Source organism: Mustela putorius, unplaced genomic scaffold, assembly GCF_011764305.1.
Source record: "Mustela putorius furo isolate JIRA1106 unplaced genomic scaffold, ASM1176430v1.1 tig00000127_pilon_pilon_pilon, whole genome shotgun sequence".
Taxonomy (NCBI): Eukaryota; Metazoa; Chordata; class Mammalia; order Carnivora; family Mustelidae; genus Mustela; species Mustela putorius.
In genome coordinates this window covers 285553-305019 of record NW_025421288.1, presented here as the reverse complement: position 1 = coordinate 305019, position 19467 = coordinate 285553, and the positions used below count along the sequence as shown (strand labels likewise).

Genomic DNA, 19467 nt, shown 5'->3' with positions numbered 1-19467 from the left:
ACAGATTAAATCTCAGGAAAAAAATCCTTTTTTACTGCTTTTAATTATCTGAAATATATTTTCCAAATATAATTTCCTATCTGTTTTGGAAGTCTGATTAAGGAAAGAGAAAAATATACTAAAAAGATAACACAGACTACCATGTCTACCATATAAGTTAGATCAAACATGAGCAAGACACCTGAAGTACCTGGGTGGCTCAGTGGGTTAAGCCTCTGCCTTTGGTTCAGGTTATGATCTCAGGGTCCTGGGATCAAGGCCCGCATTGGGCTCTCTGCTCAGCAGGGAGCCTGCTTCCTCACCCCCGCCCCTCTCTGCCTGCCTCTCTGCCTACTTGTGATCTCCCTCTCTGTGTCAAATAATAAATAAAATCCTTTAAAAAAATAAATAAATTTTTAAAAAGACACCTCCCTTACTGCTCCTCATGTGAGCAGTATCTTCTAATGGAAGCATGACAAGGTGACCCTCCTCTAGCCTGTACTCCCAAGGAATTAATGAAACACTTATGTCATCCATGCTTATCAGATCACTTTCTGCTTCTAAAAACAATCCCAGGTTCACATGGCTCAGTAGCAACACTGAGAACAGCAGAATCTCTGCTGTTTTCTGATGTTTTCCACTTAAGCAGCTTCCTACTCTAGCGGGAACCCGGAAACACAGTGGTCCCTTCCCCACTGTTTAGCCAACGCTTCCGACCCACCCTCCAGGAGAGAGTCGGGGAGAATAGTCCTTGACCAGGCATCCTAAGAGACTTACTTGTGTACTGTGCAGTGAAGTCAGAATTCCCCACGATGTGGTCCACTTCTGGAAAGATCGTGATGTTATATAAGGTGCCTGGAACCAAGTCCTTGAGAGTGATCGCTTTGTGAGAGCTGTATGTCCTGTTAGAGCCGTACTTGGACTGTATGTCCAGGTAGTAGGTATAGTCAGAAACATTATCTGTATTCTGCCACTCCAACTCCATTTTGGTTGTGGTGACATTGAGCACACGGATGTCAAAGACCACACTGGGGTCTGGTTGGAAGAAAGGAAGAGAAGAAGAAGTCTGTCAAGGACTATTATAATGCCCACCTTGATTTCAAAATGTCAAGAGAACTGTTCTTTTGCCATCAAAGCCTCAAATGAGTTCACAAAAGATAAATTCCAAAACAAGGCGGAAACACACACACTCATTTCTTTCAGGAATTTTGGCTCTTCCATAGCACAGATGAATGTGCCAATTCATCTGCCAATTCTCTGGTCTTCTGCTTTTGCCCTAAAAATGCTCCCCCCTTCAGGGGTCTTCTGGAGTGGAAATCAAGTTCGGTTTCCTGATCTGAGTGCTGATCACCAGATGGGTTCAGTGTGTGAAAATTCATCAAACCACGCACTTAGGCTGTGTGTGTTTTTCAGGATGTATCCTGTATCTTGATAAATAGGCTTTTGTTTTTTAATCATTTCCTCAAAAGAAAACATCTTCCTGTAAGAGAACAGCTGAAATGCAGAGTTGCCATTCGCTAGATTGGGGGGAATTTGAGGACGGGGTGAAGGGAAAACACATACACACAGTCCAGCCTCGGAGCTGGGCTCAGAAGAGAAGTGTCCCTGGGGACCCCGCTCTGCCCACCTCGCCTCCACACACCAAACCAGATATAATATGAATGCACAGATCAAGGCCCAGAAATAAGGACATAAGAAGAGCGTCTCTTTTGCCCTTGCTTTCAGCACACTTCTCTCTTCACCTGGGAACCGAGGTCACCTCTAATGAGAGGAACTGAGTGGCAGAAGGGACAGAAGAGAGAAAGAAATATTTTCACTGTAAAACATTTTGTGGGGGGGTTATCATTATTTTGTATCACCTGCATGCACTCCCTTCCAAAAAAAATTTTTTTTTAGATTTTATTTATTTATTTGAGAGAGAGTAAGAGCAAGAGCACAAGCAGGAGGAGCAGCAGAGGGAGAGGGAGAAGCAGGCCTGACGAGTGAGCAGAGAGCCTGCCGTGGGGCTTGATCCCAGGATCCCGGGACCATGACCTGAGCTGAAGGCAGGCACTTAACTGACGGAGCCATCCAGGCACCCCCCCAAAATTTATTTTTATGAGTGTGTTCTCCTTAAAGGGAGGTAGCTTTGAGAGGCTTCTTTCCCTACCACCAAATCCCCGATGTCAAAGGGATGACACGGAGACCATAAAAGAAAACCATTATCTATAAAGATAGAAGAATCTATAAATAATCTAAATATCCCATAAAAAGAGAAGGGCTTTATAAACTGTGGCCTGGCTACCAAATGAAACATTCTACAGCCACTAAAAACATGAAGACCATTAAAAAAAAAAAAAAGTTCACCTACAAAATACAATGATTTATATAATAATCACATGTAAACAAAACATGTGACCGTGGACACAGATGTGAAAACAACGCAGCTGCGTTAGAAGAGTGGAGTTATTCTTTTTTTTTTTTTTAAAGATTTTATTTATTTGGGGCGCCTGGGTGGCTCAGTGGGTTAAGCCGCTGCCTTCGGCTCAGGTCACGATCTCAGGGTCCTGGGATCGAGCCCCGCGTCGGGCTCTCTGCTCAGCAGGGAGCCTGCTTCCTCCTCTCTGTTTCTGCCTGCCTCTCTGTCTACTTGTGATCTCTCTCTGTCAAATAAATAAATAAAATCCTTAATAAAATCTTTATTTGACAGAGAGAGATCACAAGTAGATAGAGAGGCAGGCAGAAACAGAGAAGGAAGCAGGCTCCCTGCTGAGCAGAGAGCCCGACGCGGGGCTCGATCCCAGGACCCTGAGATCGTGACCTGAGCCGAAGGCAGCGGCTTAACCCACTGAGCCACCCAGGCACCCCGAGTGGAGTTATTCTTAATTCCTTTCCTTTTGATGGTGGTAAAATACACATGATATTTATTATTTTAACCATTTGTAAATATACAACTCAGTGGCATTAAACACACTCACAGTGTTGTGTCACCAGCATCACCACTATACCCAGAACATTCCATCACCACCAGCACACACGCTGTTCCCATTAAACAGCAACTCTTCTCTCCTGGTAACTTCTAATCTAGTTTCCTCTCTATGAACTTGCCTATTCCAAGAACCTCTTGGAAATGGAAACATATAATATTTGTCCTTCTGTGTCTGGCTTCTTTCATGTAGCATAATGTTCCAGAGGTTTTTCTACATTGTAGCAGGTACCAGGATTTCATCCTTTTTATGGATGCATAATATTCTATTGTGTGGATATACCATATTTTGTCTATCCACTGCTCTGCTGATGGATACGTGGTTGCTTCTGCCTCTTAGCTATTGTGAATCATGCTACTACAAACCCCGGTGTCCAGGTAACTCAGTCCCATATAGTCATATATGATTGGAATTGCTAGATCATATGGTATTTGTTTCCCTTCTCCAAATTGCCTATAATGCCATTATACTGATTTTAATAATAAGTTGTTCAATAATAGAATGGCAATCCCCTAAGAGACTAACGCCTTGTTAGAACTCTTCTTGATTTCCATTCATGAGACTCAATGACAGGCTACAGTACAGGACATGCCTTCTCCTCAACCAGCAGTCCTAAATGGCTTTGCAGCTGCACCGTATCAAAGTGTTAGTCCACACTCTTCACTAAAACCTCACTCTTCAAAGCCAGACAGAGGCGAGCACCCTACCTTGTCGCTCTGGGCCAGTTATCAAGCTCACAGAACTCCCATTCCCTACATTGGAAAATAGGTTAACAGTACCTACTTCATGAAGTTGTGATAAAAAATTTTAAATAAAGGATGAGAGCCCAGCACTCTGCAGACCCCCAATATGTTTAACTATTGTTCCATTAAGTTCTGGTTCTTGGCAAGTCAAGCAATATCCAGGGTCCCCCACCATAGTGATCCTCATCACTAGCAACATCCTCAAAAGAAGAAAAGAAATATATGTAGACATTAAGACCCCATATCAACAGTTTAATCTAAAATTCAGAGTTGAAAAGGAATTACTACCTTTCATCTGAGGAATGTACGGTAGCAGTTCCTTATTTTGGAAACAGATCTTCCAAGTAATTAGCAATGTCTTAACCCAACCAACAGAGTTGAAGAAACCCACACAAGGAAAGTCTCAAAAGCCCAACTGATTTCATGCGTAGCTAAGGGAATTAGTCTCATTTCTTTATTCTTCCCCTCTCCATAAAAGTTTTCAATTCTCCTACAATCAAAGATCAAAGAGTAGTGTGTTTTTCAAACTTCCCAAAAAAAAAAATTTCAAATTTTAAAAACAACAGAAATGAGCATTAAGTTGTTTTCATGAGATACTTCCATCGATATAATTTAGCCTTAAAGAACAATGTTGTTCATGAAAGACTGTAAATAATCTGCTTGTCCAACAAAAGAGGAATACTTAAGTAATTTACAATATATCCAGATCAGTGGTTCTCAGACTTTTCAATCTCAGGACCCTTTACCTTCTTAAGAGAATTTTTTAAAAGAGAATTTTTATTTATATAGGCTATATTTATATTTACAGTATTAGAAATTTTTTAAATGAGGGAATTTTTAAAACATAATACACAAGTCTAAATTCCATTAGCCACCAGAGTGATGATGTCATCCCTTGTCATATAGCATCTGGAAAACTCCAATGTACACTCATTATGAGAGAATAAAAGTAAAAGAGCCAAATATCACCTTAGCAGCATTATGATAATAACAATATCTTGTCAACCTCTTGAAAAAACCTAGGGAACTCTCAGGGATCCCTGGATCACACTTTGAATACCAATGATCTATCCCAGGGATCAACCAAGCTTTTCTTTAAGGGCCAGAGAACAAATATTTTAAGCTTTATGGGTCAGATATTTTCTGATGCAACTACTCGTTTCTAGCACAAAAGAAGTCATAGACAATATGTAAATATATAAGCATGGTTGTGTTCCAATAAAACTTTATTTATAAAAACAGGCAGTGGGCCAGATTTGGCCCATAGGCCATTATTATCTGTTGACCTTTTATTTAGACAATGGAATGCCAGGCAGGTATTAAAACTATCCTGTAGAAATATTTATATTGAAAGGAAAAAATATCCATAATAAGCTGATAAGTGGAAAAAGGCAGATTATAAAACCATGTAAATAGGATGACTTCAATATTTGTAAAAGAAAAAATATGCTATACACAAACACACACCTGTATATATCTTAAAATTGTAAAATCGTAAAAGTTATCAGTAATTATTTCATACACCAAAAAACACACCAAAAATTACCAGTGATTATTTCTGGTTGATAGTTTACTATGTGATTTTCTTCTTTTTGCTTGTGTATTTTATACAATGAATATGCATTACTATCATTATACATTTTTTAAAGATTCTTCTTAGATGAAAAGAAAAGCAATATTTGGAAAACTTGGATGTTACAAATTACACTGATTTCCTTTAAGGAACTGTTCTACAGAAAACATAGTCTATTTGCTTACCAGTGCTACTGCAGACTCTCTGGGGATCCCCTTCAGTCTCATTTGGTCCTATCGGAAATATGTCAAAAACATACATAGTTCCAGGGGATAAGCCACCAATGACAATACTTTGGTGAGTGGTGGTGTTCTCCTGAGATTCTCCAGTTCCATTCTTTGTGGTAATTATCTTAAAGAAATCCGAGTCATTGCTGCTCCAAGCTAAGCCAATTGCCGTCGTGCTAACACTTGTCACACGAAAGTCAGAAACCGGACCAGGGGCTGAGGGAAGAAAGTAAACAACTAGATTAAGAACCTATTTCTCCAGAAGACAAGAGTGACTGAACGTCACAAAAATATTTCTACTGAGATTAAATTGCACACTTGGGACACCTGACCTGTCTTTTTCTCTTCTTTGTATTACCATCTACAACACAAGCCCCTCAGAAACTGGTATTTCTGGCCACTGAGAAAACACTTGATTATAAGAACACAGAAACTGCTTTTGGGTTGTACGAAGTCATTCACCGGAAATAAATGAACCTCTGCTTAGGGACATGCAGCAGATGCTGCTGTTGACTGCTAAAACCAATTCCCTACCCTGCTTTCTCCCTTAGTCATACAGCCCTAGATTTTTAGCCCTGTACATCGCCATCAGAAATAAAGACTACATTTCCCAGCCTCCCTTGCTGTTAGATGAGCCATGTGGCTAAGTTTTTGCCAATGGGATGTGAGTGGAAATACTGTCTGACTTCTAGGACGGTATCATGAAAGCCTGGAGCGGTATCTTCTGCTCCTCCCCCTCCTTATAGCTGGAATGTAGATGCAATGGCTAGAGCTCAAGCTGCTTAGCTCTAGAACCAACACTGGCTGCTGATCCCAGACTACAGCTCAGAACATACATTCCTGGAGCTGCTGTGACAAAGCGGACCCTTAGGGTGGGAATCATTCGTGGGTCCCAGCCTAAAGCCAGCTCCCCAGCTGTTATGACTTGAATTGTGTGTCTCCCTCAAAATTCCTGTGTTGAAGTCCCAACCCTCTGTACCTCAGAATGTGAGGTACATTTGGAGAAAGGGTCTTGAACAAGGTAATTAAAGTAAAATGAGGTCATCAGCTGGAGTCCTTATAAGAAGAGGAGATTAGGACACAGATATGCATGGACCAAAAGACAACCATGTGAAGACACAAGGAGAAGCAGCCATCTACAAGCCAAGGAGAGTGGCCTCAGAGAAAATCACCCACGCATCACCTTGTTCTCAGTCTTCTTACCTCCAGAACTGTGAAAAATAAATTTCTCTTGTTGAAGCTCCCCTGTCTTTGGTATTTGGTCATGGCAGCCCTAGAAAAATAATATACCAACCCTCCCAATAATTCTATTAGCCCTCATTTCCCAGGATTAAATTCCTTTTGGCTTAAAAAAGGCTCATAGCTTGTGTTTCCTGCAGTGGGGCCCTGGCTAGCACTCCACCATCCCCTCCTGCTGGGCACTGGGCTTCTTTTATGATGACCAAGAAATAGACTTTTATTTTGTTTAAGCCATGCAAACTCGGGGAGTTTTTTATTACTCACAGTTAAACATAATCCTAACTAATAAAGGGATTAAACAGTAAAAAATGTAAAAGATGGAGAAGTGAAAGCAAATTCCCATTTACCCCAAAAAGCCAGTCTAGAAGACACTTGCAAAAATGCCTAAGGTGTGGGGGTGCCTGTACGGTTCAGCCAGTTAAGAGTCGATAAATCCGACTCTTGATTTTTGGCTCGGGTCTTGATCTCAGGGCTGTGGGTTTGAACCCCACCTTGGACTCCACACTGGGCATAGAGCCTACTTAAGATCCTTTCTCTCCTTCTCCCTCTGCTCCTCCCTTCCGCTCTCCCCTAACCTCACCCCCTCTCTAAAAAAGAACCAAAAAAAAAAAAACCTCCTAAGATATGCTTCCTAGGAAACAACAGACACCCAAGTGAAACACTCTGTGAAACAAGCCCTGGATCCAGAGCCAGGCACGTGTTTTTGCTCTGCACTTGCTACCTAACTGTGTGGCCTTGGGCAAATCATTCAGCTGTGCTAGGCTGCAGCTTTCTCATCTCTAACACTGGGATCCTAAAGCCCTGGACATGGTACAATACTGATACTATTGTACTATATACTGCTGGTACACCATTATTGTTTTCTTTTAAATACTGGACCTCCTTCAGAACAGAAAACTTTTTATTTGCTCTTTATCATCTTATCTTTAAGGCAGAGTTAAGTAAAAAAGGATGAGCTATATCTGTACCCTGCTTCACAATAATGTCAGTACCCGGAAGACAAAGGGACGTGAGTATGCAGGTTCTTTTTGTCTCCGTGCATCCATGTGACTCCACCGCTCTAGAATAGTCATGACAAGCCCAGCTGGAGTCTAATCCCACCTCTGCCACTTACCAGGTGTGATACCTGCCTACAGCATCTCTCTCAGCCGTGGCTTCCTTGTCCGTAAAATAAGGCTAATGCCAACCATGTCAAAGATTTGTGAACGTCCCCTGAGAGCTCAAGGAATGCTCAGCACATGGGAAGGGTCCGTCAACAGTCGCCAGTACTACAGTGCACATCCTGAAGGAGGTAAGAGTCCCCGTGGACTCCCACACTGAGCCCTGCTCTCCTTGAGGGCAGGAAAGCAGATAGCAGGCAGGCAAGAAAGTTTAGCAAAGCAATGAGTGAACTCACGGGTGTACACTTGGAGGAAACCCGACACGCCTTCAGAACCGTTTTGAAGGAAAGGGCGCACGGTGATGTTGTACAAGGTACTTGACTTGAGTGAAGGGATGTTGACCCAAGTCTCACTGGTGTTGAGGTTAAAGGAATCCATCGCCCCAGCAACCTGGATCACATAGGTATAGACAGAGGACGCCTCATCATCGTTGATTTTCCAGGTCAGGGTCATGTTGGTCGCACTGATGTTCACAACTTCAATGTCAAAAACTTGACTGGCCTCTGTGAAGACACAAGAGAAGTTAACAGTAACCAGAATGGCCAAGCCAGAGAGAGAAACCCCCATCGGGGCATGCCAGCTAATGTAAGAAGGGCTCGCAGCGACTGTGCCTTCCTCTCCCTCACCAGGTACCCACAGCCACAACACAACGTCTGCAGGGGCGCCAGCAAATGTCAGGCGTCATCATCATCATCAATGAAAAACAACATGGCCAACTGCAACAGCACAGTCCGTCTTCATTTCTTCTTGGGAGTTTACTCTTAGAGCTAAGACAGCCCCTCAAACAAGAACACGGACTCTACTCAGGCCTGTGCCCGTGCCGGGCTGACCCAGAAACCCCCTCAAGCAACTATCCCTCCAGATGAACTCTACAGGATCAGTTAAAGATCACACGCTTCAGCAGGAGGCGGGCCCAGGTTCCAAGGTTAGTTCTGCATTAACAGCCGGATAGATCTTGGGAAAATTACTTGAGCTCAGTTTCCTCATCTGTCAAAGTGGGATAACACTCCTAACCTCAAGAAGAGATAACACAGAGCTCACCCCACACTCGCAATCCATCCTCCATCCTTCTACGGCCTGCTCTGTGTCCCGGGAGGCTGCCTCCTACACCCTGCATCCCTGGGATTGGGGGGGCGGGGAGGCCCTGCCTGTCAGCCTGGGATCGGGTTCCACCTGCCAACCTGGTAAGAGATGACTTCCTACCATGACTAGTCTCAGGGGTCTTGGCAATGCTCTGATGATTTCCTGAACTCCATCCCACCTAACTAGTCACTTGAAAAATGCCTGGTATGATACATGTATATATGTGCGTACTTATACGTACGTATGTATGTGTCTACATATATACATACACACACATATACCACATAGAGAGGGTGAAGGTTACTATAATTCTTATTTATCAAGTGCTAGTACAGTTTGACACAAACCATGTGTGTATTCATATGACCGAGAGCCTAAAGCACAATCACTATCACTTTAATTCTGCTCAAACTACTTTAAAAGCAGGGAACCCAAGACCCACACTAATCCACAAAACTCCTTTCAGCAAATCAGGCGAAAGGTCATTGGGTGGATCCAGCTCTGGGGTACAGTGCTTGGCAAGGGGCCCATTCACCCTCTTGCACAAGCATCTTGCGTGTCGGACAGCTCCACCACTGTCAAAGGCACCCCCAGAGGGTCCATTCCTCCCCCTCCTCCGACCTGACCCCCACTCCAGACACCAAGCCCTGCCACCTGCCGACCTGCTGGGTCCCTGAGGGTCCCTGGAAGCCAAGCCGTCTTTCCTACAGGTATATCCTCCTCTCTCCACCCACACAGTAGCATCCCCACTAGAAGAAAGGAAGGCACGAGTGGACCCTCCTTCAAGGCAGATGCCAGGAAAAGCAAGAATTCTTTACAGACACCACCCGTCATAGGCATCCTGCCAGGAACAAGGCCTGTGCAAGGAACATGGCCAGGCCAGCCACTGCCCCTGAGTACTCTGCAAGCATGTCTCGGAAAGACACACCCAACTCTTAAGCTCCTGATCACATCTCCCTAGGAAGGAAATCAACCCCTGCGGAATTACCGGGGCCTCGAACCGTCACCGGCTCCCTGTGCCTCTCTCTACCTCCATACCTCCGTATCAGCGACCTGCACCTTCACACACGATGTTGCCTCAACGGACATGACTTCCTCCCTCTCTCTGTTTATCCAAATGCTATTCTCTCTTCAAAGCAAGTTCAGATCCTGCCTGCGGCAGAGGCCTTCCCTTGGGATTTGATGTGAGAATCGTGCTCCACCTTCCGATGTCCAGAGCCCTCAGTGGGCAGCTGCCGTGGGCAGCGGCCACGTGTTGCCTCTGCAGCACCCAGTGCCCTCTTCCCAACAGCACCCCACCCCTCTTGATGGGAGGAAGTGCCTGTTGGCCATGTAAAAGCTGGGGGACAGCGCTCCCTTCCCCAACACAGCCACCCAGAAAGCAGGAATGGGATACCCTCTCCATCGTGGGACTTTGCTCCTGGTACAGTGTGATCCAGCGTTCCCGAGTTTCCTGGATCCTAGTCTTATCTTTTGCCCTGTGTCCCCCAGCCCCCACCCCATCCCTCCATCCTATGGGTCTCTGGCAGCCTTTGAGAACAGGTATATTTTTGGATCAGGTAACCAGAGTTAGTTCACGTCGCCTCGGCCTGGTCCCCAAGGGTGACGCTTCTTGCAGCATTTATTCCCGGGCCCACATGCCTCTCGGTGCACGTGCATCTCCCTCAACTCCCCGTCTATACCCAAATGCCGTCAGGGAGGAACCGCGCGTTTCTTTGCTCCCCCATCAGCACCAAACCAAAACACCCCCAAACACTGGTGAGTGTGCAGAGCAGAAGCACCACTGAACTCTAGGTAGGACGTCACGACGTGAATGTCAACGAGCTTCAGCAGGGAGGTCAGTATGCATTCCAAGGCTGGGCCAGAAAAATAAAAAACTTGTTTTCTCATCCGATGGAGAAAATCTTTAGCCAACAATGACAACACGAACACCTATTAATAAGAGAAAACTAGGACATGACTTTGTCCCCCAGGTTCGTGTGCAAAGGCACAAAAGAAAGACACGAGGTGGCACCTGGCGTCTGCACATAGTAGCAGCTCCCGACACGCTTTCCTGAGCTGGAAGAAGGAGGCGTCTTGGCTGCAGAGGGAAGAGGAAACTCACTGAAACTGCTCTGTCCAAAACCTCTTCCAGAAAACGCCCTCTGACAACCAAACTGCTGGTGAGGCAAGAGAGAACTGCAAACCAGAATCCCAGAGGACAAAACTTGGGGCCAGAACACTCTGGCTGAAGACATTCCACAACATTCAACGTACCCGTCCTGAAAGTTACGTTTTGGGGTTGCCCTTCTTCACCCCCGGCTGCTTGAGGATACACGGTGGCCTTGTACTGCGTGTTGGGCTTCAGCCCGAAGAGCCACACTTCCGTGTTTCTGGTCAGAGGATGGTGAGAAGACGGGTCTGTGGAACTGAGGGTGTACCCATACACCAGGGCAGTGGGCGTCCTGGGCGGCGGGAGGGCGCCCTCTGTGTTGCTGGCATCTGTTTCAAACACAAAAGTCAAATACACTCACTGCCACAGAAGCCCAGCCCTGTCCCCCTGCAGCACCCCCCCCCCACCAGAGGACACCTCAAACTCTGCCCTTCCTTCCCTTGAGAGAGAGACATCCTCCTACAAAGGCCCCAATCTCAGGCAGGCATTTTATTTTCTACTTTTATCCCAGGGACCACCAGACAACTGTGCTTCTCCTTCCAACTTGACTGTTTGCCCCTTTTCTCAGGAAATCGTCTTCAAGGCCTTGCTGCCCACCGTGGGAAAACAGACACAAGCCAGTAAGTTGCTCTTCCAGCTCAAGCTACTTGAAGTCTGGCTCCTGTCACTTGCAGTCAAGAATCCTAACACCCACTGTGCAGTCCTGTTTCCTTAAGTGTAAAACGGGGATTAAGTATGTGTTCTCAATCCACAGGGTCACTTCTGAAAACGCTTAAAATCTGCAAATGGCTACACCACTGGCAATGCAGACGATGTCTGCTAGACTTGCCTGCTAAGCATCCCTGTCCTCAATGGGCATGGCAAGTTCCTCTGATGGCCCTGCTCACGTAAACACATCTGTTGTTCATTCGTTGGAAAGCTGAAAGAGCTCGTGGAGCCGGCTCCTTTCCGGGATGCCAGACTCAAAAACTTTCAACCCCCATTACCATTCCGAGCCCCAGCAATCTGACCTATAAAATAAGAACATCTCTCTACCTTCTTCATATAAATGAAGGGTCAAACTAAAATGTGGAGGAAAGCCCTCAATAAATTCTAAAACTCTATAGAAATGTAAGAACGACACTTCTTAGCAGTCATGGAAAATCAAATCCAGAAAGGCAGATGGGAAGCACACACTTTGGTAACTCACCTAAGCCACTGCCTGTGACCGAGGGCTTTCTCTGTTCATTTGGTTCTGCAAGTGTCAGGGTGACATTGTGTGGAATCCCTGGTTTCAGGCCCGAGATATTGGCCACTAAGTCTTGAGTCATCTCCTTAGGACTTCCAACATCTTCAAGGAGCAGCCGGTAGGTGGAAGTACCATTGCCAGTCTCCCAGGTAAGAGCAGCCTTTGTCACCCCCACGATGGAATCTCGAAGACCAGAGACTGGACTGGGCTCTATTTGAAAAACACACAGTGGACATTGATGGAACAATGGGCAGTCACCTTTCATTAGGAATGACTGGGGCCACTGAGGTTCTCACTAACAATACTTTCTTGATATCAGGGTCCAGGGCAAATCCGTCATTTCACAGCAGGAAAAAGTAGATATAGCATGACGGGGAATGAAGGATACACCCACAGCCCAGGATTTTTAGGATCTGTAGTATTCCCCTCCACAGTTCACTTCAACAGTGGTGTGACACTCTGAAATTGTCCTCAAAATTGACAAACAGCAGCATTTAATCATATTTGTTTAGGGCATGGGGACAAGGCAGGAAACAAAGTGATTGTTTACTATTTCTAAAGGTCCCAATTCAAGATAACAACAAAAATAATGCCATTTCAGAGCACCTAGACGTTTCAACTAAGGAGCTCATTCCTGTGTTCCAACCCAAAGGTGCTTTGGAAGATTTCCGATCCATCGCCCCACCGTTCTGTCCGTCACCTGATTTGGCTTGCTGTAACATAAACCAGCCATTTCGGTCAACGTGACATCCACTCCCTTCATTCTGGAGATGGCAAGGTAGACACACTGAGAGGAGGACTGACTCAGGGGCACACATCACGGGTGGAATCGGGGAAATCAGAACCCAAGGCTCCGGCGCTGAGCCCATGAGGTCCGCGGAGTGCTGCGGGTACAGCAAACCCTGCCTGAGGTCTGCCGGGGCGGCACCGGAGGCCATGGTGGGCTCTGAAGTGAGCTAATCCACTGTGATTCTACCCTTCACGCCAAACATTTTGAGCTCAAAGATTCCTAAATGGGGTCACTCCTGTGTCCTTTTTCTTTTGAAAAGAAATGGAACAGCCATCAAGTAGCCAGAGGAAGGACTCTGGGTAAGGGGTCCCAGCTTTTGCGCACTATTGTGCTCTGGGCCCGGGCTCCCTCCGTGCCCGCCACTTCCTGCTCAATAACCAAGCCCTCAGATGATACCTCGGTATTACAACGCCTCGGCATTACAGTTTGTCACTGTGACCCTCAGGGTTACTACGAGGACAGGATACTGTATTAAGAACAACTAAGCACATAGTACATGCTCAGCAAATAGTAGCTGATGAACGAAGCCTTGTCCCTGGGACTTTCAGACAGAGTGAGGACACTCAGCTCCTGGGCTGGCTCTTTCTTGCCACCTCTCGACCTCCTCTTTCCTAGGGACACTGGTGCTGTGTTCCCTTGTCCCCATCTTCCTCCTCCTCCTCCATGCTCTTCCTCTTCTGCCTGCCCTCTCCTCCTGCTCTTCTCTCTTTCATAATATAGCAAATCTCTATTATACAGTTTTTTGCCTCTAAAACTCTGCTCTGAGGAGCTCCGAGAGTTTTTCTGAAGGCATCTGTGATACCCCAACCCTGTAGCTCCCCCTCATCCCAGTTCTTTTTATTTATTGGGCTTCTGGGCAAGATTTCATTATTTAAAGAAATTGTTTCCTGACCTTAAAAAAAAAACCCTGCTGAAAACCACTGGTTTTGTTCGCCTGTTCCATTTGAAGGAGACACTGTGCTAAGCAGGTGGTCTCTTCAAGCCGTGGGCTCCACGAGGTCAAGCTTCCATGGCCCTCACCAGCCAAAGAGATCACATCCCCAGGTCAGAAAACCAACAGAGGATCTCATTTTTAAGTTTTTGGTTCTTCTCAGCTTTAAAAGAGCTTCTCATCTCTTTTTTATAGTTTTGGTTCTTTTCAGCTTAAAAAGAGAGAGAGAGCTAAATTTGCAGCTATAACACATGGCTCAGGATACTGACATCTAAGCTAAATAAAACTCTAAACCTTCCCAAGTGTCACGGGGCCATTATTTCATCTGAAACACACACTCCTCTATAAAGTATACCCAATTTTCAGGCCCAGCAAAAACTCCTGAGAACACAAACACAGCATCAACTCTCCTGCAGAGGTTTAAGCTTCTTTTGAAGAAGCCTACTAATTACTGGAGCCATTACAACACATGGCTAATGAGGTCTCTGCCCCCAAGCCTTAGCAGAAAATATTGCCAATAACAGCAAAGGATTTTTAAAACGGAACAGCTGGAATTAATTAAAACTTCCCAAAACACCGAGGACCCTAATACCAAATAAGCCAGCCACCTGAACTCCTGGGCTTAAAACAATAGAGAATCTTTTTTCTCTTCCACCGTTAGCAAAAACCAATCTCTCCCCAACAGGCAAACTGAATGGACATGGCTCAAGGACACAGGATGAAAAGGAACGGTTCGCCATCATTCCTGGAGGCTCATCTTACCTGGTGTGTCATTTATGGCCACGGAATCTCTTGACGTCCCGGCGACTGTTTCTGAAGTGATAAAGGACGTGTTCGAAGTTGTTGGATTAAAGCCTGCAGTGCCATTCCGTATTGGATCTTCAGCCCGGGTGTTCCACTCACTCTCTACCTTGCTCTTTTCTACATGCGTGTACCCAGAATCAGTGCCACTCACGTTTGCCCATGCTGTGGTCATACTGGTTGTATTGATGGAAAAAGCTTCAATGTCAAACACAAACATGGGTTCTACTTAAATAACATTTCCCAAAGGACAGAAAAAATTATATTTAAATAAGAAATGTAAGCCTGGCTGGCTCAACCTGCCTTTGGCTCAGGCCATGATCTTAGTTAGGGTCCTGGGATTGAGCCCCACATCGGGCTCCCCATTCAGTGGGGAGTCTGCTTTTCCCTCTCCCTTTGCTCTTCCCTGTCCCACTCATGCTTGCCCTCTCTCTCTCTCTCAAATAAATAAAATCTTTAAAAATAAAAAAGAAACGTAAGAATCAGGACTGCTCTGTATGTCTATTTTTCAGAAGTGAATTGTACAATGACAGAAGTTTATTTCCCTTTCTTTGCCTCCTGGACTTTCCTCCAGCAAACTAATTTTAGATACATATACATATATGCATGCTTGTATGTTAGTAAGGCAGAAGGCTTTAAAACAAAGACCAAAATGACAGAAATCAGCAATGTTGGCTGTGACTTGAGTATGGATTAAATCTATCTAGAGGCTGATATAAAGAAAGACCTAAGAGGCAAAAGGAGTCTCTCTTGTCATTCTTAGAAAATACTGCCTGTGGAGAGGTCTTACAAGATGCAGAAGCTAACTCTTTGGCCAAACCCTGATATTAGGAGGAAGTTCCGCCATTTTGGGGCACTAAGATGGCATGAGACAGAATGGCATGAAGGGAAAGGAGCTGGTCTTTGAATTCACCCCTGGATGTGAGGACCTCCTCTGCCCCTTAGCCATGTGACCAGGAATGAGTCCCTAAGAACTCCTCATCCTCGGGTTCCTCTGCTGTCAGCTCTAACACACTATTTTAAACATGGACTATTTTTAAGGCACGTGATATGGTAACCAAGGTCGCTGGATTTGGACATTTATAAAATGGGAGTGCAGAGTTCCACCCTGCTGGTCGTCAGCATGTGATTTTACTCAAAGTCCTGGGAGAACATTCTCATTATTTCATCACTGTGGTTCACAGACTTTTTAGCTTGTGTTTCCTTTTTCTTTCCTGTGTCCAAGGCTTTAGCTATGATCTGGTAACAGTTACATCTACAGCCACTGAAATGCATGTTACTTAATAAGGCACCAGGAAACTTTTCAGTGATAAATGTGACTGATTTGAGTAGCCAGAAACAGTGGTCATGCAAGCTAACAAAACATTATCTCCCACTATATACTAGCGCTAGAACAGGATTTTATTATGATATTTAAAAGGAATCATAAGTCCCTCATCTCCCCTTCTTCTGTTTTAAAATGCTACCTCTATGCACAGAAGTTCTCTTCTTTGGCACCAAAGATTCAAGCCTCTACAACGTACCTACCAGCCTATCTACCAAACTGATTAACAAGCAAGAAAAAGCAACTGCAGAGCTCTTCCCATTGTTTGTACAAACTTTGCATAATCACTATTATTAACTGAGATTGGCTTTATTAAAAGGTTTCAGCAAGATCTGCCCCCTTTGTGTGGCACTGGAAGAACACTCTAATTATTTTATCTCCATGGTTCACAGACTTTGGGATTTTACCAGTGGGGGTGTGGAGGGGAAGTTCCCAAATTTTGAGGACAGATAAAAGCTACCAATTTTTATTTATTCTAAAAGATACATTTAAAAAAACTACCAAATACTATTATTTTTATAGAAACAAATTATGACCTAAAAAATTAGTAAGGACATAATCCCAGAATAAATGTTGCTATCAATTAAATATACTTAGCTTCACTTAAAACTTCCTATCATAGCCTTATTTTACTCATTTTACTCTAGACCAGGGAGCACTTCAATGGACCAGCACTGTTAGCAGCTGGGACTCAGTCCTCCACATAGAAGCAAAATATACAGGAGTCTACTTCTGATTTTCCAAAGCTTACACAAACTCTGTACATCAGTTTAAAAATAATGGAGCAGGGGTGCCTGGGTGGCTCAGTGGGTTAAAGCCCCGTATTGGGATTGAGCCCCTTATTGGGGCTCTCTGCTCAGCGGGGAGCCTGCTTCCCCCTCTCTCTCTCTGCCTACTTGTGATTTCTGCCTAATAAATAAATAAATAAAAACTTTAAAAAAAGAATAATGGAGCAGCGTAGCAAAAAAAAAATACTTATGGGATAGCAGCACACAAAGTAAATATAAATCATACTGCGTTATGAAAAGTAAGTGTTTTTTAAAATCACCCACGGATGTGGGCTTGCAGAAAAGAAAAATCACAGAAAATATAAAATTTTTTGTCAGAGTTGCTCAACTGATTGAATTCTTTCTTTCACTTGCTGTTGCCACACTCACCCCAATTCTAAAGAAAAACTGGAAACTAAGACTGAACAAATAGGCATTTTCTGTGATTTTCGCATTGCTGTAAATGCTGCTGTGTCCATCAGGGGGCGGTAGCGAACAATACAAGAGAAGAGAGGGAAGTGGTACTTACAGTCACCTGCGCACACCATCTGTAACAGAAAAGAAAACGGAAGTCAGTGCATTCATTCAGCCACGGAAAATGCAAATCAGGAATAAAGCAGTTGAGAATTTAATAATGGAGCTGGGGTGTTAACGAGTACATTAAAAAAAAAAAAAAAAAAAAAGGCCCCCTGGCAGAGATTAGGGTGCCAGGACACTGGATAAGGGACTTGGTGAAACCAGAGGTCGCTTACAAACAATGGATTAGCTCGGCTGTGTGGAGGCTGAGCCAACCAGTGTTCTTCCCCACAGATACATCCAACACTGGAGCAGCTCCCCAGGGCAGCACTCCCTCCTGCCACCGCATCATAAATTGAGGCAGAAGGACACAGAAGCAAGGTCAAGATTCTCTAGGGCGTGGGGGAGGGGTGGGGGAAGCAGGACCATGGCACCCTTTCCCCCAGCCATGTTCAGGTTGCAAGTACAGAATGTAAAGCCAGGTGCGCACACGACGGTAATCAACGGAGTTCGGGATTTTTGTTGTGCAACAATCCAGCTTCTTCCTTCTACCAGTAGGTGGCAGTAATCTTTTTCTCTCCCTGCCACCACCCCCCCCCCCCCCAATTATATGGCATGCAACTTTGGGAAGCGTGAATTTCCAAAACAGAGCAACCTTAAAGATTATTTATTTAGTTAAGTGTCTCAATCTGCCATCTTTAGATCCCTGGAGGTCCTCAAAGATATTCATTGTGAGCCATAAATTATTCCCCCATACTTTAAAAACCTAAAATAATTTGAGGTTGTACATTTTACTGTCTAGAATACACATTTTTGGGTAACGGGATTTTTCAAAGTATGGCCCTCATGAAGAGGAAAATAATCAAGAGGGATTCTAGTGCGGAAAAAATGTCCTCCAGCTTCCCATCACACTTAGAATATAATCATGATCTCATCATGCCCTTTGAAATGTTCCTGAAGCTGGTTCTCTCTTACAGCCTTTACATATTGATTCCTTTCTCCAAAAACACTCTGCCCCAGACCATCCAATGTCATGGCCTAAAAGGCCACCTCTTCGGGGAGTCCTTCTCCAATCAACCAGTGAAACCTAACACCTCTGGCTCTTTTCTCCTCTGCATTCACCTCAATAGTCATCAGCCTCCTTCAACTACAACGCATGAACAGAAACCTCATCTGCAGCCATCCCTAGAACGGTGCATACAGTAGGCACTCTAAAAATGACACTGAAGAAAGGAATGACCCTCTTGTTTTATAAAGGAAGTAATTCCTAAGGCGCAGAGGAGGAAGATTTGCCCACGGTCCTATACAGCAAGGCCAAGGCCAAGGCTGGTCAGGTCCAGAAACCTGAGTACCCCCCACTCAATCCAAAGGAAACATCCTCTGTGCTTACCAAATGGAGACACTGAAGACAACATTCATTCTCATCTCGGGGGTTAGACCAACGGACAGAAAGGTCTACTCACCAGCCTGTCTCCCAAGGGCCCAGGCACCAGTTCCCAAAGGAATCTGAGGGTTCCTCCTCATTCTTCACTCCCCACAAGTCTCAGGGCCCATGTCCTGTTGATTCTCCTTTCCTACCTGTTGATTCTTCCTTTCCTACCTGTTGATTCCTCCTTTCTTACACACACACATTTTCCATTCCCACCCCCTCAACTCTACCCTCAAGCCTGCACACCTTCAGCCCGTCTTCCTGCTTCCAGCCCCTGCCACCCGCCTATGCCAGGCTTCTCTCCTGTGTCTGATGGACCACAGGGAGAGAGAAAAACGAAGACCAGATTGCCAAGCAAGTTAGCATGTGGCAGAAAACCGCCCCCCCTTTTTCTCCCCAGCAGTCGAATAACATAAACTACCCAACCTCCTTACTCTACACTGGCCCGTCCTAGCCCCTTGCGATGTTATCATCTCTTCATACACAGCTCTGCGTTGCATCCTACGCTGGAATCCATTCAGTCAACCATGTACCCAAATACTGCCCACAAACATGGATG

The 19467-nt window shown here is 44.9% G+C and overlaps 1 protein-coding gene across 2 annotated transcripts in view; it reads right to left on the bottom strand.

Moving 5' to 3' along the window:
* PTPRJ (protein tyrosine phosphatase receptor type J) overlaps window positions 1-17539 on the bottom strand; it is a 58311-nt gene extending 40772 nt beyond the window's left edge. For both annotated transcript variants that reach the window (XM_004763032.3, XM_045089754.1), the window contains exons 1-7: window positions 17493-17539; window positions 14834-15070; window positions 12312-12560; window positions 11227-11451; window positions 8124-8390; window positions 5447-5704; window positions 757-1014 (exon numbers count right to left, since the gene is read on the bottom strand). In XM_004763032.3, coding sequence (XP_004763089.3) covers window positions 757-1014; window positions 5447-5704; window positions 8124-8390; window positions 11227-11451; window positions 12312-12560; window positions 14834-15070; window positions 17493-17511 — 1513 coding nt within the window. In that variant the 5' untranslated portion in view covers window positions 17512-17539. The remainder of the gene's footprint in view (window positions 1-756; window positions 1015-5446; window positions 5705-8123; window positions 8391-11226; window positions 11452-12311; window positions 12561-14833; window positions 15071-17492) is intronic.
* Window positions 17540-19467: the final 1928 nt, after the last annotated feature.